Source organism: Pteropus vampyrus, unplaced genomic scaffold (assembly GCF_000151845.1).
Source record: "Pteropus vampyrus isolate Shadow unplaced genomic scaffold, Pvam_2.0 Scaffold11, whole genome shotgun sequence".
NCBI lineage: Eukaryota > Metazoa > Chordata > Mammalia > Chiroptera > Pteropodidae > Pteropus > Pteropus vampyrus.
This window is the reverse complement of record NW_011888792.1, coordinates 18,252,261-18,276,573: the sequence shown is the minus strand read 5'-3', so window position 1 is coordinate 18,276,573 and position 24,313 is coordinate 18,252,261. Positions and strand designations below refer to the sequence as shown.

The 24,313-nt window shown below is 33.4% G+C and overlaps 1 protein-coding gene across 24 annotated transcripts in view; it reads right to left on the bottom strand.

Annotated features, from left to right (window-relative positions):
• Positions 1–24,313, bottom strand: part of PAM (peptidylglycine alpha-amidating monooxygenase) — a 230,909-nt gene that overhangs the window by 63,271 nt on the left and 143,325 nt on the right. For all 24 annotated transcript variants that reach the window (XR_002777318.1, XM_011378482.1, XM_011378499.1 and 21 more), the window contains 3 exons: positions 23,923–24,008; positions 22,430–22,513; positions 199–247 (listed from right to left, as the gene is read on the bottom strand). Coding sequence is in view for 23 of the 24 variants with exons in the window: in XM_011378482.1 (XP_011376784.1) it covers positions 199–247; positions 22,430–22,513; positions 23,923–24,008 (219 nt within the window). In the remaining variant the exon portion in view is untranslated. The remainder of the gene's footprint in view (positions 1–198; positions 248–22,429; positions 22,514–23,922; positions 24,009–24,313) is intronic.

The window sequence follows — 24,313 nt, the reverse complement described above, 5'->3', positions numbered from 1 at the left end:
CCAAAATTGAGAACACCAGCCACAGCACCCATCTAAGTTGTGCCGATTCCTAATCCAAAGGAGACAATCAGTATTTGTTGTTTTAAACTACTAAGTTTACATTAATTTGTTATACAACAATAGATGACTAATATATTTCACACTTTTAAGTTCTCAAAAATCTTAAGGTTGCCATTCAGGAAAACCGGAAGTACTTACGGCAGGTGTGTGAGGTGTAAAGACACACCAGAACAATCCTTGTGATTATCTGAAAAACACACGCACATATACACAATACACATCTTATATGTGAAAACATGAAAAATGGATTTCAAAATAATAAATTTTAAATGATTATAACTCAGCACTAAAAAAACCCTCTGTATTTCATTTGTATGGTTCTTTATAATTTACGGAGTACTTTTATACTTATAAATTCATTTAATCTCCAATGTATCACAACTTCAACAACAAAACTATCATTTCATGCAGTTTTTTTCTTGATTTATCATACTGACCAGTTATCTGCTTTCCTGTAGGCATATTAGACACTAGTCAAAATCTCACAGAAGAAATTGTTGCTACTCTCTATGCATTTTCTATATTGTTGAAACATCCAGAAAAGTTGACAAACAAAATGATTCCATGAGATCCAAACAGCTAGCTTTTCTACTTTTCGAAAACTGAAGGAGTTCATTATTTGGGATTTCAAGGTATGGCCATTTTTAGAGTCTGTAATGTCTCAGATTTATGTATAGACATAACCTTGTTTATTTTCTAAGTTTCGCTCACTCCTACTTTCTGAATAGAAACCTGATGCTCATTCTGTTCCCATCCTAACTTCAGTGGCAAGCCTCTGAGTATTTCTATCTGCCAAAGACACTTCAGAGACCTCTTACAAATGCTCTCTCTTCTTCCTTTTTTGCCTTCCCCAAGTAGAAGGTAAAAATTCAAATTATTCCTCCAAATTCTCATCTCTGTTGAACTTGCTGATTTCTCACCATAAAGACTCATACTTACTCATTTCTTCTATTTCTGTATATTTTAAATTCTTTCTACTTTGCATTTTATTCTAATTATAAAACTTTGAATCTCAAATTTGAGAGCTAGTTTTAATAGAAATAAATATTGCATGTGTATGTGTAAGATTGAGAGATTTACACAAAAATTAAGAAGCAAAGTGCGCTAATAAATAATAGCGAATGGAATTATTTTTTTAAGGAAATTTTTTTTTAGCTCTAATTCTCATGAGAAAAGCAAAGGTAACTTCATATAGAAATATATAACAGGTATCTTATCTAACAAAATATGCATTTTTATTTACTATGAAGTTTAGAAAGTATAACCAATCATATTTAATACTTTGCTAATAAAACAAAGGAAATTTCCCTGTATAATACAGTATTGAGCTTTATCTAAACAAAGGTTTACAGAAATAAATTCAATGATAAAAATTTTATATTTAATCAGCTGAGTTTTTTTGTTTGCTTTTGTCATTTTACAAAGGGATCTCTATCTAATCCCCTAAATCAATTTCAATGAGGTGTTATTTTCATAATAATTTCAGTGAGTTCTTTTTTTTAAATTTCAAATGAGTTTTAAAGAGATGGGAGAAAGTACTAATAATAACCACAGTTTTATCTTAATTTTTGTCTATGCTTTTAAATACAGATAGTTGAATATTATTTTAAAATTAATTTTTAAAAATTTTATTTTTGAGAACAAAGTTTTCTAAATGTACTGCATGAGATTCAGTAAATACGCCTAGTCTGTAGTACTTTCAAAATGACTTCACCAGAATTATGTAAATATCTCTATTGATCAAAAAAAGAATGGTGGAAAGTATAACATTCATTCATACCAAATGAATTCTAAACTCCAGAGACTCACCTAATTAGCTTAATTGATTTTAGGAAATATTTCCCATATGTATAAAAAACATCATACCTATCTAAAAAGGTTATTCTGAGAAAAGGATAATCTTCCATCCATTCGATTAATATTTATTGAACAATTGTGATAATCAGGCACTGTTCTATATGCTGTGGATACAGTAAAAATATATACATTCAAATATCCTGCTTTCATGGTGCTTATGCTCTAATGGGAATGAAGAGACAGGGAAACTAGGTAGGAGAGACAGAGAAAAACAAAACACCAAATATATAATCAAGTTAATGTCACACAGTGAACTCAATGGGATAAGTGATAATAGGTAGCTGTTTTATCTACTGTGGTCCAGGAAGGATGAAGTGGCCATGAAGCTGGAGATTGTCCATGCCATGAAGAGTGTGTTAAGAATCTGGCTTTTACTCTCTGTCTGTAAAGAAGCCATTGGAAGATTTTAAGAATTGGAGCAACGGGATTCTGCAATGTGCTCACCTAGCACACTACCTGGCACTTACTGATTACTTATTAATTACTGTATGTCGGGTTTTATAATTTTTTATTTTAAGTAACTATATCAGGAGAGAGTATTTTTTCCCTCATACCATGTCCATCCAAGCAAAAGGGTCAATGTGCAATGAAAATTGTCTCGGTTTTACATTATATCTTTGCACTGAAAGAATCAAATTAATCACATTTTGATATTCACCTTGGTTGATATTCTTTACCATGACTTAAAAAAATAAAATGAGAAAATTAATAAATAAATTGACACATTTCAGGAACTATTAAAGAAGTTTATCATTAAAGCTGAAATGTGTCACCAAGTTAAAAGAAGCAGGAATGTTACTAATAGTAACATACCAGCTACTGGCAGTAACAGTGCATCTTTCTGTTAAATAATGTTCTTTATTAGAATTGTCTAAATTGAGAGCTTTTTACTCAAAAAAGTACAAAAATAAGCCAAAAACAAATTTTAATTTGAAGACATTTTATAACCACACTTATTGAAGTTTTCTCCAAATTAAATAATAGCCACTAGTACATAACTGTTGTCTATTTGCTTCCCTCTAGAGTTTTAAAAGTGAGCCACAGTCTCACCACTCACTCCATTGCCAAGACATAGTACCAGGTTTTCTTTTAATCTCATATATTTATCAGCAACATGCCATATCTTATAAGGAAGTCAAAGATGTCACACAATAACAAAACAACTAAAACCGCAAGTTGTAATATAAAATGATCAATGCATTCTAGAGAAAAATATACTGAATTCTGACTTACATATTATATAACATAAAGACTTTAGGGAAAGCTGAATTTGAGAGACCAAATTTTGTCTTATAGTGTGTAAATCTTATATGGGTCTGAGGCAGGATAGTTAGCCTAGGGAAGTCCCCCCACCTCTCCTTTCCCTTCCAGGATACAGTTCTGGAATTTTTCCTTAGATCCTTACTCAGCCCTCTCCCTGTTTTGATTTCAAGTGTGAGACTCCAGCATGAGAAACAAGCCCAGGCTTGGAGACAAGATAGGATAGATGGCCTTGGGCTGCCTCCTTCCCTCCAGGTGGCATGAGAAATAAGCCAAGACTGGGAGGCAGAATGGATAGCCTTGGGACACGCCCACTCCCAAGAAAACAAAAGCCTATAATACAGACAGCTAGCTCAGGGCAGACTCTATCTCTGAGTTGCTCACACTTTTCCCTTAAGTGTGTACTTTCACTTTAATAAAACTTGTGCTTTCCTGGTTGCTGTCCATCATGTCCTTGAATTCTTTCTTGGGGCATAAGACAAGAATCTGGTCATTGGTTCCTCTTTGGACTCTCACCCTTTTGAGTTCTCTGGCATCAGGTAAAGGGAGAGTGAATATAAAGATCCAAAATGAAAATCTTGCCTGTTTTATAAAAAGCTCCAGAAATGAAAATACACAGAAGGAAAATTAGGGAATAGATACACTTAAAAATATCACACTAGAGTTTCTAACTCGTGGCTGTAGAAATTTGTTCGCATCAAATTTATCTGGTTGATTTGATTCAGTGAATCAGAAGAAATTCTAAAAACTATGCTGTGTGTTTAGGTGCCTGTGTGTATGAACATGTAGATATTATGGTTTAAATTATAGATAACACTTTAGATTATCATCATTGTTTAACCATGAAGTGATAGAATTACAATTCTAACTGTGACTTTAAGAAACTGTTATTTAGTAATGGACAAATACACATTTTAACAAATGATATTTTAGCTGAACAAAATTCTAGAAACTATCTCCAAGTAAAAAAAAATACTTAAAATGCGTATTTACGTACATTTTAGACATTAGTAGAGTCCATTGTTATTCATATAGTCATTATTTTAAAATCAAATTTTAGTATTATAAATGACTGTGATCTTTTCCAGTACAACTTTCTACAGTTTGACCTGAAGAGCCCATCTGCTTATGTGTAGACACAGTGAGAAGTTCCAGTGAGAGCAACTTGAACTCCTTCAAACAAGGTGCCCTGGGGGTCTGGAAGGCTCCTAGGTACATAGCTATTCTTATAGCCAAGTGGCAGCTTTGGAGAGAAACATATTTCAGCCTAGTGTTTGGTGTGAAGATTATGACCTTCTAACTCCAAAGTGATCCTTGCCGCAGTGATGCATTATTATTTCCATAACCCCTACACTGATCTTACTTCTGGCGAACTCAAAAACTTCAGTTAGTTTCGCATAATTTACCAATGATTTGCAGTGTGCTCTGACTTTGTCTGCCCTTCTATTGTAATGCAGTGCTTTTGCCACAAGATATGAAGCCTCATAAGAATTAATTCATTTCCATTCACGAGGCTATATATGAAATCTGTCCCTGACATGCATCATCATAAAAATGAAAGATACTTAAAAGGTTTATTATCATAAAGAAATACATCAGTGCTTCTGCTAATATTTTATCACATAAGATGAAAAAATGAAATTAGAACTGAGATAGTTTAGAAATGTACAGAAAATGAACTCAATATCAAAATCATAGGCTAGCTAAAAAAGTTGGTAGGAAAGACTGATTCATCAATTAGAATAAAAGTAAACAGGAGAGAGTAGAGGAGAGGAAATAAATGAAAAAGTTAACGCAAGGCAGAAGACCACAGAAATGGAATACCACAGCTTAAAAAAAGATGGGAACAGTAATGAGTCAAATGATTAAAATAGCCTGAAATTATAAGACTGAATTTGTTTGAATGAAAAGTAGACTAGAAAGTGGATGAGTCCTCTGATTCATGTTTCATTATAAATATTGTACATTTCCTATGTACAATATGTAACATTTGTTGGGTGAAGTTTAGAATTAATTTGTGTATTTTAATCACACACACATTTACTTGACCATTGTGCTTTATAAGATTGTTATCACTTTTCAACTAGGTGCCTATTGAGTTCTTTTGCTAAAATGAGTAGGATCCTGAAGATTATCTACTTAATATTTGGTAGATTTGTGCTTGTGACCAATATTGATACTACTAAGAAGCTCCAGTTTATAAATAAAATAATTTATGTAAAGAATGTAGCACTCTATTTGGAGCATAGTAAAAATTCAATAAGTTTGTTATTATTATGATTATTCTTTTTATTGGTAGATTCCAAAAAATTTCAGCACATGAATATTTTACTTTTAATAAATATATTTCAGTTATATGTTTAGATTTTCTTTAATTGAAGAAACTGAAGCACATCAAATTCCTCAAACTAGTAACATGGGAATGGAAGGGGGAAAGAAACATGGGAATATTAAATGAGTAAAGAGATGGTTTAAAAAGGAATTATGATGAAATGGTATGTTAAAGGTATTATACAAAATAGAAATCCTCTACATGGAAATAGAAATGTTTATTAAGAAGGGTCTGAACTAGTATATACAGAATAGAGTGATCAGTGATATAAAGACATTCAATAAGAAATAAACACCATGGTCTGGCTGAATTGAAATTATTGAATTAGAGACCACGTGATTGTGAAAGAGTTGATAATGCATTGTTTAAAGGTCCTTCCATGACTTTTATTAATAAAGCTCCCCTTGAACTGACCATCTACTTCTTTCCAAGTTCTGGGTTAGAAGAAGTCAGTTCAACAGGATCTTATGTTTGTAGAAAAGGGAGTGAGCCATTTTTATATTGATATTGAAATTGTTGTTTTAATCTATATTTATTCACTTATCCTGTACAACTGTCATCAGGCAAAAATTCTGACAGCTCTTCTTTCCAAGTAGTTTCATTTATCTTACTTTAGTTTTCTTATTCCAAAGTAAAGTTATTCTTTCCTTCATTGTATTGGTCTATAGGTTCATTGCCTCTCTAAGGAACATTGAAAAATACGTGACTTTTAGCTATTGATGCTCTATATTTACAGAGAACTGAACCCAAGACATCCCTGTTAAAGGGCTCATTCATGACTGCTGTTCTCTTTCCATAAGACATAATTTTAACCTAATGGATTTTAAGATATAGAGATAAAACTTCATTCACTAGATAGGTATCAGATGACATTGGGAGGTATATTTCATTACATGTTATTATATTTCGTTATAATGTATTAGAAGCTTTTGTAGAAGTGAAGACATTAACAATGAAAAAGTTAAAATAATCATTTAAAAAACGAAATGTAAAATAAGAGTCTAATAATGCAGTACTGTTGGTTGAGTGGTAAGACTTCTAAAGAGTAGTCTGATAATGAAAGAAACAAGTATTTACAGACACTGGATAAGACTTGAAAATAGCATTCAATCAGAATCTAATCTTGAACAAGATGAAAACAGGATGACCGCTCCACAAGAGTCTCAGCCTGCCTTTTTGGAGAAATTGCTCTCTTCTGCTTAGGCAGAGATGTATAACCACAGCAAAGTATTTTATAAAATATACAGACTCATAGAATTTCAGGTTGAAAGGGTCCCTGATGATATTAAGGTTTAACTCTTGCACTTTATAAGCCAGGAAAAAAAGAGTTTACAGAAATTAAGAGTGTTGGCCAAAGTAATTCAGCTAACTGGTAATACACCAAGGCATCAAAACTGATTCTCAAGTATTAATATTTAGTCAACATTATTTACTTGAAAAGAAAAAAAAAAAAGACTTCTACTTATTTGAGACTTCCAAGGCATTTATCTATGAAATATCTTGAAGCTAATAAAGGACTTAAGCAAGAATGGATAAGTAACCAAAAGCACTAAGGACATCCATTTAAGCAGGAAGTTCATTTTTCTTAATGGGAGGTGAATGCATGGAATATGAAGTTATCCATTCTTTTGTAATAATAGCTTGTAGTTCCTGCTTGGATTTATAGCTAAGTAGTATAGTAAGGATGTGGAATAATGCATGATAATAACCTATTACATCTTAGGTCCTTAGAAGTCTGTTGGTGTCTTCTAATCTTTCTCTCTAGAGGTAGCCCTCTACACTTCATGAGCTCATCTTGTCCTAGTTGTTTCCTGCTTCAATAAAAGGATAGGTTAACCATCGATCCTGAGGGATCCAACGCATTGTTATAAACTACACTCCACTAATTGACTGTCTTTCCTTCAGAAAGACAGTCATAGAGTGGATTTCTAATCACTACTCTCTCCTAGGAAGGTAAAGGTAAAAGATAAAGCACACCAATTATCTACTATCCTAACCACAGTTTTGGATAATGGATCCTTTCCTTATGGAAGTCTTGAAAAAGCATGCCTGAAACCACTGCCAAGTCTTATTAAAAACAAAGTAACATCTTTAATATTAAAAGCTTTTCTAGAAAATTTGTAGGCAAATAGTTCTAAACAGTATCATACCCTTCCACTTTTTCAGTGTCCTGAACATAATTTAAAGGTTACCTTCTCCCCATCTTAAACAAACAAAAATGAATGAAGGATATCGCACTATGCTCCAATAATTTCGCAATAATATTCGTACATAGATATTGTAATATTATTTGACTATTAAGCTGGCTTGGTATTTATCTTATGGTTCTTTGTTCTAAATTAACAACAATAAATTAATGGGACAGCTGATGTTTTGCTAAGATTAAGTCATGGCTCCCAAGGTGACCAAGAATAGATTACTTGGGGATTCATTTCTATGTCAGGGAAATTTTCAAATAGTCAAAATGACTTGGAAAATCCCTTAGGAGAGTAGAGAGTTGAGATCTCTTAGTAGAGCCAACAAGGCCAGTTTTCCTAGCATTGGAACAGACTGCTGTCAGTTGTGTTGGCTGCGCCATGTTGTTAAAAAAAAAAAAAAAAAAAGTATTTCTATGCAGTTGGACTGTGTTGTTATATAAAAAAAGTTATTTCTGTACATTTGAAACCCTGCAGCAGCAGAGAGATAAACATAAGTGTAGGAGGCAAATAGAAAATAGCAGAGGGAACAGTAGATAGGGTTCTTTCCTGTGTTCACTCTGGGCATAGGCACATTACATGGAACCCTGATTTTAATGAAGTGAAGCCATTTCTTTTCTTTCTATTTTCTTTCTTTTTCTTTTTTTCTTCCTTTCTTTTTCTTTTGGTACCACCTAGATTATAAATGCAGGTCCAAAAGCCACTTGACTTACTCAGTAAAAAGATGATCTTCCAAATTAACCAGAAAATACATATATTAAAGTTTTTTATTAGAGTCTCTTCAAAACAAAATTCAAGTGAGAAAGTATCTCTTAGAGAATTCCTAGATCCCTGAAAATATTTTCTCAGAATATCAGGACTCTCCAGTTACAGATACAGTGATATATATAAAATAGTCTCCATTCAAAAAGACACTAACATTTTAAGTTGCCACGGCAAATGTGTATCTGCTTAGCAAATGTAACTGAAATAGGGGCACTGTTATCACACTACATAAATAGCACAGAAGGTTTCCTGGAGGCTTCTGAAAGCTGACTTAGCAGACAAGCTTCAGTGCTAAATAAACCAGCACTATGGGGGAAAAAAAGTCTTCAAAAAAGAATTCCTTTTGAAGCTGTCACTGCAGTGAGTTAGCCTCTTTTGATTTTGTATTCACTGCTATGGCACTAGAAATTACCAGCTTCCATTTGTCCCGTGGCAAGGAAGAGAAATGCATTTACCCATCCTGCAAGAAGACAACTTTCACAAATGATGGTTCGTGCTGTTCCCACAAGAGATCAAATGGAAAGCAGACAGGCAGGCTCACCAAAGTGTTTTTATAACTGCTCTGTTTGTGGAGGATGTTATGGCAGGACTAATGTCAGAGCACTTTCCTGTTTCCATCTTTTATGAATGCAAAAAAAAAAAAAACCCAAAACAAAACAAAAAAACTTACAGCAAAGCTTATGATTTACAGTGTTTTTTTTTCTCTCTCAGAATTGTGAACCTGTTTCAGAATCACACTTTTGAGGAAATAAAATTAAAAGACAAAACAACTGGTAAACACAGTGTTTTTAAAAACATGGCACCAAGTTTTTAAATTATTGATAGATTTTGAACTTTTTGTTGAACTGTAATATAAAGAAAAGTGCACAAATCAGAAGGTACAGCTTCAGGAATTAAAAGAAAAAAAAAACTAACACATCCTTGTAAGCAGCACACAGATCAAGCAGTAAAAGCCCTCCACTTGTGTCCCCTTCCTGAGGCATTAAAATTTAAATCTTTATGTTTATATACAGACCATATTTAAAAATTTATTTGTTTTTCTGAAGAAGCTGTGTTTTGGCTAAAACCAGGCACATTTAACTAGTTTTTCCACTAGCTTCATAGGCTTTGGTTGAACAATTTTTAATGTTTTACCTGGTTACTTACAAATATTTTTTTAATCTCCCCTTTCTCTCAGTGAAAAGTCCTACAATCACTTTTTACTTCTGTATCTTGGTTTTTAATATATATTCATTTTAAAAATGATAATCTCAATTTTATTTTGCATTCTGCCAATTATTGTCTGTTCCCTGCCACTGAGGGCAGAATGTACCTGTAAAAGTATAGAAATGAAAAGGGACTTTAAGAGTTTTGATCAAAGAAACAGTTTTAAATTTCATTTGAAATATAAAACAAAAACACATTTCTCATATAAAATCCTCTATTATGAATTTCTGAATCATTTGAAAGGTATTTTCTACCACACACACACACACACACACACACACACACACACACACACATTTTTTACCATTCACACCCTTTTGAATTCTCAACTATTTTGTGTAACATGTTCTCCCTCTTTTATTTAACTTAAACCTCTAAATGCTCATGAATGATAGAGGGTAACCTATTTTGAAAATAAGAAGTTTATATTCTGCATAAGCTGTACTTAATTGGAAAGTGTTTTTTGAAAGTCACCTAAAATCAGTGGCTACATGTTCAACCCAGTTATCTTCATTGACTTAAATACTATTGTGTATTGTGTTCAGGTTTTTCAATGAAAAATAAACCTAAGCATCTAATTTACATATGATTATGCATGCATGTAGCCTTTGGTATTAATTAGGGAATACACTTGGAACATTAGAGCTCATATATTTGATTTAGCATTAATTTTCAGTCATTCAATATGTTTATGTTGTAATGTAGTATGAGGCTTAATGAAGAAACATTTATAAAGCACTTCTGAGTTGAGAAGTAGTATAAAATGCTAAGTATCATTACTCTATTAATGGAAAAACACTGAAACCCCCTGGTGACCCAAATCATCTCTCAAAATTCCCTCAGACCTAAACAAGTCTTTATACTGTAAGATAAAGGGTCAGTGTAGAAGGGTCTGTGGTTACTGACCACATTTTTCTCTGTCAGTTATTAATAATTATAAATAGGTGGTGCATTACAGTTAGGTTGGATAAACCAGGATAAGGCATACTTGCAAAGAAATGGGACAAGAATAGTGTGAGGGAGGAGAACCATCTCTACAAGAAAGTCTCTTGAACGTTTTCAAAGATGGAGAAAAAAAAGAGTTAATATGTAATAAAAAGAAACAGAGAGCAGGATGAAGAGTTTCCAAATTGGATGAAGATGAGAGTAATGATTGTTTCTGTCGGCAGAAACAGGGAGGTTAGAAGGGTCTCTTACGGGCCTAGGAAAGCTTGGCTTTTATGTTTCTAACAGATTATTTTGTAAACATCATTATATGTTATATTTGAATGGTTTTCATCGATTGCTTTTTTGGACATATATTTATTTAGGGTACTTTTCCCATTTTACAAGTAAGACAGTCAACTAACATAAAAAAGAATTACTAGTAAATGGGAAATGGAATGTATGAATCTTAACATTTCTAACAACATCCATCTTTAACCAGAGTTCCTAGAACACAGTAAACAAATGTAAACATGAAAGGCACTGAAGGGAGCCTGAGGGACAGGGTAAGGGGTAAGAAACCAGATAGAGTATGTGTGGAGTATGTGGAAAAAAAAAAATGCCTTGGATAGTGTTAGTGCGCTGATCTTGATTTCATAGAAACCTAATTGCATCTCTTAATTTTTATTTCTCCTCTTAATTTCTTTTAGTTAAAAAATGAAATGTTATCTGCTACTAATTTATATGACATTAATTAGCTGATCACTGTGAAGCTCTGACCACCTTCAAAAAGGAGTTAATTATGAATGATTAAAAAATATGAATTGCAAAAGGGTAAAATGTGGGTAAAGTATAAGGCTTTCTCAAAACAAACAAACAAACAAAAACAAACAAACCAAACAACAACAAGAAAATGTGAAAAACTAAATGGTATCAGGGAAAAATTTCTTCCCCCCAAAACTCATCACTTAAGCTAAATATATTGTTCAATGTCAAATTGCTTTAAAAAGACATTATAAAGCATAAAGAACATTCTGAATATGTTCTTTAAAAAGGAATGCTACAGTTCTTTACATATCTTATCATAACCAAATGAATGAATATGTAATTCCTGATACTTAATGAAGATATTTAGATATTAAAATAAACAGGTGTCCCATGAAATGAATGACAATAAGGATCATTAGGATTTCATACTGAAGATGATTAACAAAGTTGAAATGCTGGAAGCTAGAGAATCAGGGAGCTCATACTTAAGTGACGAGATTGGCAAGAGCAAAAGAATGCTTCAAGATAATAGGCTTCTTTTCGATCATTTGAGAGGTACTGAATAGTCCTAAAATCATTCCCATGACTCACATCAAGCTGCTTGTGTATAATGAAGGTTACAGAAGAACATGAAGAACATTCGATTATAATTATTCTGAAATCAGTGGGGTTATCAAGCAACCTGGTTTAGAAATATCACTGCATGATAAGGGAAGTGGATTACTTCATACATCAGAATGAAAAGGCATAAATGAGATGAGGCAAACGATCCCAATCTTTATTCGTATTTACTCTTTTGTGCATGAATAAATTCATTCCCCTTCATTCCTAGTGGTTCAAAGGACTTTTAGAAATACTGACTCCATCACTTCTTTTATATAGTTAGGATGTGAACTTTGGTACATATACAAACTAGAAAGCTAATACAAATTAAATTCTCATTTTAATAGCATTGGACTAGTAGCTATACCAGTTATACTATGTCACTAAGTTAAGTGACTTAGGCAAGTCACTCAACCTTTATTAACATTGATTTCCATTCTTTAAAATGGAGGGGCTGGGCTAGAGGATCCCTTCTAGTCATGCTGTTTTCGTGCTATCACCCCAAAGACTCGGTCTCTGGTACTAAAAACAAGTGCTTTAAAAACGAATTAGTACACAACACTAAGATCTATGATTTTTACTCCTTTTTTTGTTTGTTTCAGAAGGAAATAAAAGTCATTGTTTTCTTTTCAACAATGTGTTTTCGGCCAGGTTTCAATTTCTTTTATCTGAAAAGGCTGAAGAATCTATGGAATTTCATGCAAGTTGAATGTTATCTTGCCAATAATTTCTGAGTTGCTGTCATGGTTGCTATTTTTCACTTTCTAGTCTCTATTACCCTACACATTAAAAATTAAAAATTTAATAAATAGAGGGATATAACATATTTTTGCTCATTCTTCAGAAAGGTTTATCTAGCTTCAGTGTAAAGGAGAACTATTTGCACACCTATATATAGACAAGAAAGTGTCCAAGAAAGTCATGTATGCATTGTAAGTGGCTTCTACTATTATAACATTTTAAAATCCAAAAACCAAATTTTGTGAAAAAGAATAAAAATAAACTTTCCTTCAAATTTCTAAGTAAAATAAAGTGCTAGAATAACTGGAGAGTAATTAACTGAATTTTCTTCTTTCAAAGCTTCTCTCTTTTTTAAGAGAATTGAGATTTAATTGTACATATTTTGGTAAATGCAAATTATTCTGCTGCTGTCCCAAGCCCTAGGAGACTGTCATGCCATATCTATAGTACAAGGAAAAAAAAAAAAAAAAAGAAGTAACTTCAATCCTTACTAGGAAAATTTGAGCCTCAGTTGTTAAACTTTAGTTTGCATAAAAATCGGCTAGGGAGCTTGTTAAAATTTCGAATCCTGGGCTCAGTGGTGTGCATTGGCTTTCTGAAAAAATATGCATATGTGCGTATATCTAAATTTATTATAGTTTTTAATATAAAAGATGTGCAGCTCACATTTACAACTAATAAAAAATATATAATACTTTTTATTGTAAATTCAGTTGAATTTCACAGAATTCTTTTCTTAATTTTTGATGAACTTTTCCATAGCCAACCTACGGTTGTAACTGATGAGTGAGTAGTTCGGAATGCTTGCTGATATTCTTGTTTATTGAAACAACAAAGACACACGTTGGAACTGTACTTGCTCCTCAACAATGTGAGCAAAATTTTGTTGTATTAATAATAGCTTTTAAATACTAGAAGAATATTTCTTCAATCTTTTGGCTAGTCACAATAATCTGCATTTCTAATATCTTTCCCATCATTTTCTTAAATCTCAAGAGCCAACAAAATAATTTATCATGCATTGATTTGCAGCATTTTTCAGTTTCCACAATGTAAAATTTCCCATCATGGTTGATTTCGAGCTACTAATGAACACTGGGTTGGAAGACATGAACAGTTAACACACAATTTTATAGTATTTCCACGATACGAATACAATAGAAATAAATACCCTCAAGAAGACAGATAATATTAAAATATGGTAAAATAATTAGGAAGTTATAATTTTTGAGTATTTATTGCCTTTATTTTTAATGATGGCTACAATTAATGATAAGCTCACAAAAGATATGAAAATTAACAATTGGCTCTTGTGAGTCAATACGAGCCAGCTCCTGTACACCTCTACTTTTTGTGCATCTGATTCAGGTCTGGTTGAAACCAGGAATTTTTATTTTAAAAAGCACCCCAAGGAGATTCTGGTGCAGGTCTCAGGTCAGATCTTGAGAAATCCTGACCTAGACTATGTACTTTAGAGATAATTCTATTCAGATCTTCCAGCTAATTCTAATCCTTTAATGAAACAACAAGAGAAGTTCCTTTGTTTCAGTAAATACTGGGCAAAATTTTTCAAGTGTGAAAACAACTAGTGTAGGTAAGGACATGGGGCTTGCTCATTAACTGTGGATTGTAAATTGGAAAACCTGTTTTGTTGAGTAATTTGGTGGAATCTGTTAATGTTTATACACTCCATGACCTAAACATCTCGTTTCTAGAAAGCTACCCTGAAGTGACAAACTTTTCTAACATTTCTAACATTAACGTTCACTGCAGTATTGCTTGTAATAGCAAAAAAATCCAGAACCTAAAAGTCTTTAATAGGGAACAGGATGTATAAATTACTACTAAGAAGTCATTATAAATAATGAAAGAGTTTTACATGTTCTGTCTTAGAAATATGCCCAGGGTATATTGTTAAATTAAAAACAACAACAGATGCAGATCTGTGGAGAGTATGATCTGATGATTGTCCAAAAAAAAAAGAAAAAGTGCCTATATACATATCTCTGGTTTCTGTGCATATATGGAAATGTTGGGATAAGCATATAAAGAGTTGGCAGCTATAAATGGTAGTTATCTGGAGTTCGGGTGGGAAGAGAAAGGGAGATGGGATTAAAGAGGGTATTATAATTTTTTTCTTTTTACTCTATATACATTTTCTTCAATAGCTTTATTAAGATATAATTCACATACTATACAATTCAGATATTTTAAGTGTATTTCAGTGTTTTTTAATATCTTTAGAGACATGAGTGACAACGCTCATATTTTAGATTTTTTAAACAGTAAGGTATTGTGAGTGATTTTTTTACTTTTCTTTTTAATGTTTTTCTGTATTTTCCAAAAGATGAAAAATAAAGTGTGAGAGAGATTATTTTAAGGGAAAATATTCAAATATATCCAGTCCTCCCATCTGTTAGTATTTTAACAAATAATCATCCATTAAGGAATACGTTTCCTAGAACTTTTTGCAACTCTAAAATCTGAAAAGCTCTGGAAATTTAAAGTTTTTTTCATGATGTTTGACAACAAAATATGACCTGAACAAAAGTGATGCTTTTTATGGTCTTTATTCATCTGTTATAGTGTAGCTATTTAAACACTTTGCTATAGTAATATTAGCGTATTTGATTAAGGATGGTGTTCCAGAGCCCTGAAGGTGACGTAATGTAATATATCGTTTATGCACTTGAGTACCTTTCAGAAAGGTTAGAAGTTCTTAATTCCAAACCATATCTGACCCAAAGTATTTCAATAAAAGTCTGTACTCCCATATCAAGGAATAGTAGAGAAATAGGAACTGAGAGTTGAGGGGTGGGGAGAAAGGAGACTTGCTGAATGGCATGGGTATCACAGCCTTGGGACAGAAAAGGTAAACTGAGGTAAAGCACACCTTTCCTGGAACCATATTTCTGTATTTGCTGGGGATGAGGCTTGTTTAGACAGGTGGCTGTCCCTGGTGTTGAGAACTCAGAAACATTAGATGTGCCCTCGAATGAAAAGCAATGGTGAAGAATTAACCTGCTATATTCTGGAAGAGGATTAGGCTTGCTGGACTATGCGCATGTCAGGGTCCTATTCAGGGAAGGCCAAGTTGAGTGCTAGAAAGGTGCCATCTATGTCTTTGTCAGTGTAGAGACTCAATGGATTTCTGGCATCTCCATGGTGGATGCCAGGGTGGGGAAGCATTAACAACATCCTCCATATTTGCGATTTCAAAAGAGATTCTTAAATATGGAAAGTAATCCAGAACACTGAAAAATACCTGGGTTTAAATACCCTGATTCATAGTATCCCTTACTTTGCAGAGAAGTGAGTAATAGCAGGCTTGTCTATTTCGCCAGAAAGCATGCAGGGGGAAGCTACTAGGATAGATTTAGACAGGAGAACAGAGGAAGCAACGGGGAGCAATCTTCCATCCAGTTTCCTGCTATCTTGGCAATCAGGTAGCAAGGAGTCAAGAGCACTCTAATGCTTACACTGAATTCAGTAATCTGCTTTATCTTGGAATAAAATAATTTTAAGTGTAGCTGTCCTGCTACTGATCTATGCTCCATCTTGTTCAAAAATGCATTTGCAAGGGACTTTTCCTGGGTTTACAATTTCAGAGCTTTTTCCAATAGCTTCCAGGCTGTGATTTTGTAAGGCAGAGATGTGGCAGGAGTCAAAGAGGAATTAGAATTCCTCTGGAGTCCTCTGCTTTCCCTTCTGCCTGACACTTTTCCAGTCCCTCATGCCACTCTACTACTTCATTTGTGGTGAGATAGGGGCTCCTCCTGTGTGTGTATGAGTGTAGAGTGTGCTTGCATGAAATCACGCTCGATGTCTAATAACACCCAGCTGTCTGGAACTAAGCTATTGAGAAGCCACACCTTAAACGGAATATAGCCGGGATAAAATAACACAAAGAAGGCAAGGAGATTCAAATCTGAAGATCATCAAGTCCAAACGCTAGTGTTCCCAAGATTTTATTCAAAAAGTTCTTTTTAAGGGCTTCAATTCAGTGTTTGTTTGTTCTAAATTTACAAACAATGATATGAAATTTAGCTACCTACATTCCACATCTAAAGCATCAAATAATTTAGAACAAGGGAGAAGGCTGCCAACATGAAACCTCTTTCTAAACTTGGGGTGGTCTTGCCTGCCTCTCAATCCCTGCTCTCACTGCATAAACTGCGCACTTGGCTCATGTGATTACAGTTATTGTTTTATTTTTATTTGTCCCCACTGGACGGTAAGCTACAGAAGGCAGAATTTGTTCTTATTCATCTTTGCCTCTATGCAGTGCTGTTTGAATTAAAATGAGTTGAAGTGGGAGCTTGACAACAGAGGAAGCTCTAGAAAACCAGAAAAGCAGACAGAAGACAGTAAGACCAGCAACATGGAAAAACTCCAGCTACTCCTAAAATTGTAAGAGAAATCACTGTGTAGTAGTTGATATTCAGAACGACATCCTAAAATTACAAAGAGAAGGGGGAAGAAGATGAGGAGGGCAATTAACATTTATTGCCAGTTCACTCTATGTTGGGCAAAGCTGCTAGCATTTAACATCTACCACCTATTTTAATTTCATAAAGCACATATTATATTTGGAAAAGATTTCTGTACAAAATGTTTTCAAGTTATAGTACTTAAAGAGTTAAAACCTTTGCTTTCTTGAAAACTTGGCTATTGAAAATGATTCATTCTCTAAGGGTTCTAACTAGAATTTTAGGATCTGATTTTACTAATATAACCCCAGAAATTTGGAAACTAAACTTCTTAGAACTCACATAAAGAAGAGTTGAAAACAAGATCCCAGGTTATCATTTATCTCATTTAAAATATAATTATTAAATACTCAATCTAAGGAAAACAAATATTTTAGCTATACTCCCCAAAACATATTAAAATGTAGTTGTACTTCGAGGGCTGTGATGAAAGGGTGGAAGCAAGGTGTGTGGGTGTGTGTGTGTGTGTGTGTGTGTGTGTGTGTGTGTGGTGTCTGTGTCCTTGATAATATCTGCTGGAATTTTCCTCTATGCACCAAGAGCTTAAGGACAGTAAGTCTGTATCTTGGAAATTTTGCCAACCCAAAGACAGAGCTTGTGTACTTGGGAAGAGATCCTTACCTCCATTTTAAGAATATTAGTTCCAACTTCAGTTCACGAGTGCATGGGTTTTCCAGTTTGAGAAATGAGTTACAGTTGGAGACTAATAAGCTAATGCCAGCAACTCGGAAAGGAGAGGCCAGTTTTTTTTTTTTTTTTTTTTTAAGATTTCCCCTGGGCTAAAACATCCATAAAAAATGTGGCAAACTTCTGCAACAATCTCAGGAGAATTTTCTCTTTGGAACAAGACTTTATTGAAAAAAACTTAGCAAAAAAAAGAACCAAGAGGAATCTCTGGTTTCCATTATCCTAATTTCTTTAAGTGCAGGGACTTGATCTTAAAGTTTATCTTTGTGTTACTGAACTAAGAATAACAAAAACTGTTGTGTGACAAATGTGAACACAGTTTTGTGTCTAAACATAATGAGAAATTATAACACCCTTGAAAAGTAACCAACGTACTCTTCATGTTACGGGCAACTATAACAAAAGGTTGCATTTAGGAGAATTTATGTCCCTTTGAAGCCTTTTATAGGAGCTATAATGATACTAGCTATTATTTACCGAGTACTTAGCAGGTATCTTTATATAAACCATTAAGACTCTACTTTACTGATGAGGAGGGCTGAGCCTGGTAAGTAAGTGTAACGAAACTAGCAAGTGCCATTGCCAGGCCACCTGATCTTAGAGATTGATCACCTAATCCCTGTACTATGCTATTGCTTACATGGAGCTTTCATTTCTAATTAGATTACATTCTGTTTGCCACAGAATTTTAATTTGTAAAAAGAAGATTACATTTAAAAAAGAACTCATTCTGGCCTTCTAGAGTCCCAATCCTATCTCACCTTGGCCTCCTAGAGCCCTGACCCTTTCTTCATAAGGCCTTCAAGCCCCGGACTGAAGTGAAAAATCTCATCAGGTTACTGCCTGGCTGATAAGCACTCTGAGTGCCTACAGATTCAAGTCCCACCAAAAATATTTAGGGTCTGGTCCCTACTGTTCACCTCTCTTCTCATTTCTTGCCACTTCCCTCTTTCCGTTTCACACTCCAGTAATGCCAAATTACTACTCGTTCCTTGTGGACATGAGGCTTTTTACTTGTTATTCCCCTGTGTTGAAACCTTTGTCTTGACTGTGTCTTCCCCTTGCCCCTGCCTACATGGGGGCTTCTGATCTCCATTCGAATTCTTGCTCTGGTTCCATCTTCTAAGAAGCTTTTCACAGATGACATCCCCCTGTTCTGCCTTTCCACAGCTTTCTTATACATTTCTATTATTGCCTATAAACACCCTGTTTTTGTGCTTGTTTTTCCTGCTAGAATATACTGAAAGCCTTAGGGCAGTGAGATTACTATACCCAGCAAAGGTCTGACACTGTGATTGACATGGCATTTAATAAAGTTGGCTGTTTATAAATGATGTTTTTGCAGCTTCACATTCTGTGAAATTTCCAAAACAAACAAAAACCAAAACAAAACAAATATTTCCATGTAATCCACAGAACTCACTCTAAAATCACATTCAATCTTTTCCTACTAATAGAGATCACAGTCCAAGCATACCCAGTTGGTTTCAGGTTATATTCTTCTCTCTGATACTTGATCAATTCCAACAAATTTTAGAAGATATTTTACCTTCACTGTTGGTGCTTTATTGAAGAAAAGTCCTAAGTTTCTCACCTTTCTAAAATCTTCCCTGTGTAGAAAAGTGCTCATACTCTTAAGCCAAACATTTACCCATTTTTCAAAAGACTGCAGTAATTTCCTCATAATTATAGTCTGTTTCTGATTTACAATTTATATTCTTCAAATATCATCAATAGTTTTGACAACATTAAGTTCAAATCTTCACTGACATGAATATGATTATATATGGGTGTGTATATATAATACATACACAACATATATAATGTATTTTTAACCATTAAAATATGTAATAGAATTATTTTCTACTTCCATGTACATGTGGAGATAAGTGTACAATTACAATATAGAAATTTTTTAAAGTCAAGTCACTCTTATAATAAATCAAATAGGGCATGTAGAGATATACATTAACTCCTCTTTGTCAAGAGAGTGTAAGTTGGACGTGGCAGACTAATTGGCAGGTACTGAAGGATTTAACATAGTGTTTCTACTTGTGGGATTTAAAAGTATAAAGATAATGTTTTAAGATTCTAAAGGGAAAAAAATAACACAATTCCATCTTTCATGCTTATTGACTATGTTCTTTTTTCCCCCTTGTTCCTTATAATCCTTGGAAACATATAAGCATACATACAGCCTATATAAAATTTCATGATTAGTTATTTTTGTTGTTATAACATTTATTTAACTAGTTCTCTATTAAGGGACATTTGTTAACTTTCTGGTTTTCCATAGTAACAGTTAACAGTACATAAATAACTGTGGGTATGTAGCTCATTAAAAAAATGAAAAAAAAAACAAAAAACAAAAAACTTCTTTTTTTTTTAAGAATAAAGCCTAGAGCAAGATTTTAATGTTCTATATGAAATGTATATATATAATATGGTAAAGTTGCTCCAAATACACTGCACTAATTTACAAAGCTCTCCAAACTATACCAGATTTATCCAAACCCTGGCAGTCCTGGGTATTATAATTCAATTTCTACTTCACCCCTAATTTAATAAATGTAAAATACTCTCTCATTGTTATAGTTGAGATTTGATATTTTCCCATGTGTTTATTTACTATTCTAAGCCATGTATAGCTTAAGGTACAAGATAATATCTAATACTACTGAATGAATTAAGTGAACAACATTTTTTGTTTATATTTTAATTATATTACGACAAGGTCTATGAATTACAAGACTAGCAATCTTTCTACCTCATAACTCACATATATCTTCTTTCACAAAGATGGTTCTCAAAAAGTGAAAAATAAAAAATTACTATAAAAGCTTCTCATCAGTCTCTTACAGTAAAAAATAACTATATTTATATATTAGATATCTAATTTTTAATTACATCTAGATTAAACAAATTACAAAACAAATTCCTCATCAGTAATAAATTAAATTATTACAATAATATATTTTAAAAACATTTTCCTAGGGCATCAGTGCAGGATCTCTTAGGAGGTACTACAAAGCTAAAAGGAATTAAGTCGAACAGTAAAGTCTAAGGTTCTACAAAGGAATATAGAGTGGGGAAAGGGGAGTATGGGGGTATGACCAGCTCTTTAGCTGTGGTGGTCAAGGAGAGCCTTCTTTACCTTTTCAGAAAAATTATAGTCTTCTCAGTGCTTTGGAAGTCAGCAGTCTTAGAATCTGCCTATTCCACTGATACCAACATGAGTAAATTTTTAGAGCAGATAATTTTTCTTTTTTCCTTAAATAGAAACATACCTTCCTTTGTTTTCAACCATACCTTAGCACTACAAACAGTTAACAACTTAAGATTAGATTCTGTACCAAAAATGAAAAGCTATTTATATATAACTCAAAACATACTTTTAATGCAAAAACAAGTTTTATTTGGAAGTTGGGGTTATGGGCTGGTCCACAGGAGCTTGTTTTATTGATAACATATCTGAGTGCAGTACTAATTATAATTTTTCAATTATATAAAATTATTCTTTCCAACATCTTTTTCCAGAGGCAGATTGCTTTATTGTCTCAGTCTTGAATGCTGAGAATCTATGGAACCTTTCACCACATGAGGTGCTTTCAGCAAAGGCCCCAGAGAACATTTCATAGGCAGAGATGGACATATACTTTTAGATTTAGTTGGGGGTAGAAAGCTAATGTGTCTGGAGATGGAAATGTACCTGGTTAGTTAATAGAAATATAATGTTAAATTAGAGAACTTGGGGGAATATGTGTAAGTCAGCAAGACATACTATAAAAGCTGACAAGCTAAGAAGACTGCTTAATGTTTATACTCCAGTGAACACAAGAGTGTGAACCTGGAATAAATGCAGTTGGATTTTGATAAGTGCAGCAGAAGGAATAACAAGCACCACCCCCGGTTGCCTTGGGAATGAGGTTCCTTCCTCATGTTAACGATTCCGTAATAAGAAAAGGAGCATTTAAATGAACAGCAATCAAGAGTAGAGCAACAGGTGTCTAGGGCAGTGCTTAGCAGTGGGTGGCTAAGGAGTGGGTGGTTTCTGCATTAGTGCAGTGGACAATGGATGAGTTCATGAAGTGCAACTATGCTTTATCGATAAAGCATTGACATGAGCCTGAGTGTTTGAGAACTCCTGGTACTGCAAAATTTGTTGACTCTCCCAAGGGATTGCTTATAGCAATATAAATAAATTACTTGTCTCCTACCCTGACAATGCTGCCTGGAAGGAATCCCTTAATAGCAGCAGGTAGATAAGATACTACATTGGAAAGCCGAAGAACCTTAAACTCAGCATAGGAGAAAGCATGGTAGGATGCATAAGAGAATATATGCATAAGAGAATAATACATCCTTCAAAATAAAAGTTGTTTCCTCAATAGACCCAAATTAAAAGAAACAAAAGTAGTTGTTTCCTAGTGGGCCAAGGTTGCAGTCAAGTCTTCATGTTTTTATGTGGATAACAGCTAGTACATATATTTTAAACACTCTAGTACGGAAAGTATGCTTAGTTCCACCATTTTAAAACTTACCTCTAAAAGCACTAATATCCCCATAGTGTACTTGTAGTACAAAGTATTTACTTCCAGTCTCTCCTCCAACTCTGAATCCAACACCTAAAGATTTACAAAAAAGACAAATTAATATTTTAGAAATGGAAATCTAAAATGAGCCTAATCTCAGGTTGCTGATCAATGAAATCCAAAGGGGAATAAAATAGCAAGTCACATATGAAATTATGTTATATGAAAATAAATTAGGCATTTACTGAAAATTTCTAATTTACTCTATCATAGATTCTTCTCAAAGCTCTGATAGAATTCTATACATAGTTCCCACTTCAGAACTAGAGTAATCAGTTACACTTTAAGAGGACAATTCACTCATTTTGAAAGAAACAGAACAAAGCAAAACAAAATTCTGTCTTTCAGTATATGACAGATATATATATATATATATACCCATTCTTTAATTTTGTTTGTATATATTCATATTCATTTATATTTTCTGATTGAATATAGAAAATAGACTTCTTAGGAGCATCTTAGAGAAATTACTTTTCTTTCCACATGAAAACAGGTATCTGCAAAAATCTCATTGAGGAAACCATTACAAACTAGATCACAAAGTCCAGTATGCCAATAAATTTTTGGAGTCCAAAGGGTTCCTAATAGTCATATTATTAATAGAGTTTCCTAGTAAGCTAAAAAAAAAAAGTCTGTAGAAAAAATATTTATAGGTGGAAAAATTTTTTTTGTGGAGAAATTTTTTTTTTTCTATCTGTTCTACTAATGAATTTTTAAAATGTCAACAAATCTATGATAGACCCCTTATTAGTTTCCAAACTTGTTTAGTAGTGGTGGCCTGGTCAACTATAGAGAGGATTCTGAAGCTCACTGAAGCAAAGTAAAACAGACACTGGTTAGAGCTGACGTGAGTTAGAGAAGCAAGAGAGAAAAGTGCTTCTTCACAAGACACCATCCCCAAACCCTGGCCGACCTATTTCATAACAACTGTACATTCTCTTTGATATTAAGAAACATTCAAGTAATAAAAGAGAGTCTGGTAATTCACTTACATATAGGAAGCTATGAACAGTTTAGAGGTGAAGTCAGAAAGCCAACTGAGGTTTGGCATCACATTAAATACCCAGGGTCCAGGACTATAAAGAATAAAATCTGTTTGCTGAAACAGCAATTTTTTTCTTTCCTAGCTCTCTTGGCTAATGAAATGCTCCTGCTGTCAAGAACCAATGTGCCATAGGCCAAAGGTGGCTTGAGGTATACTTGGTTGTTTTCTATCTAAACTGCTGTGTGGGAAAATTACTTACCAAAGAGATGCAGAGAAAGAGTAACTACCTAAATGAGCTTTTCAATACAAAGCAGATTATACAGGTATTTTGTAGTGTGAAATTGCAAAACAGAATACTGTCAACAACTGTTGGAAAAGATGTATAATAAAAAGTACTTTGGAATCAGAAATTACGCAGCTTAATATGAAAATATCCAAGAGGCCTTAGATATACCTTTGGGGAGTCTGGTAGGGGGAGCATTTCTTGCCCAGGCATAAAGAATATTGGCTTTATCTGTACAGGTTCCTTCATCACAAAACCTGAAGAAAAAAAAAGTAGCTATAAATGAATATTTAAGTAGTAAAATGCTATAAATCACTCACCATGAGGGGGAGGGTAGGAAAAACACTTGAAAGCAAAATAAAATAATACATTAAAATATTAAAATAATACATTAAAGCAAAGTGAAATAATACATTAATATATATTAATGGTAATACAATATATTACCATTGTTGTCATATCAGCTTTAAGATCCTAATAAAGAATAGTTTCCATGTGAAAAAAGCACATATAAAAGGAGATTTTTTTTTTTTTTTTGGTTGTTTCTTATCCAAAGTAAAAC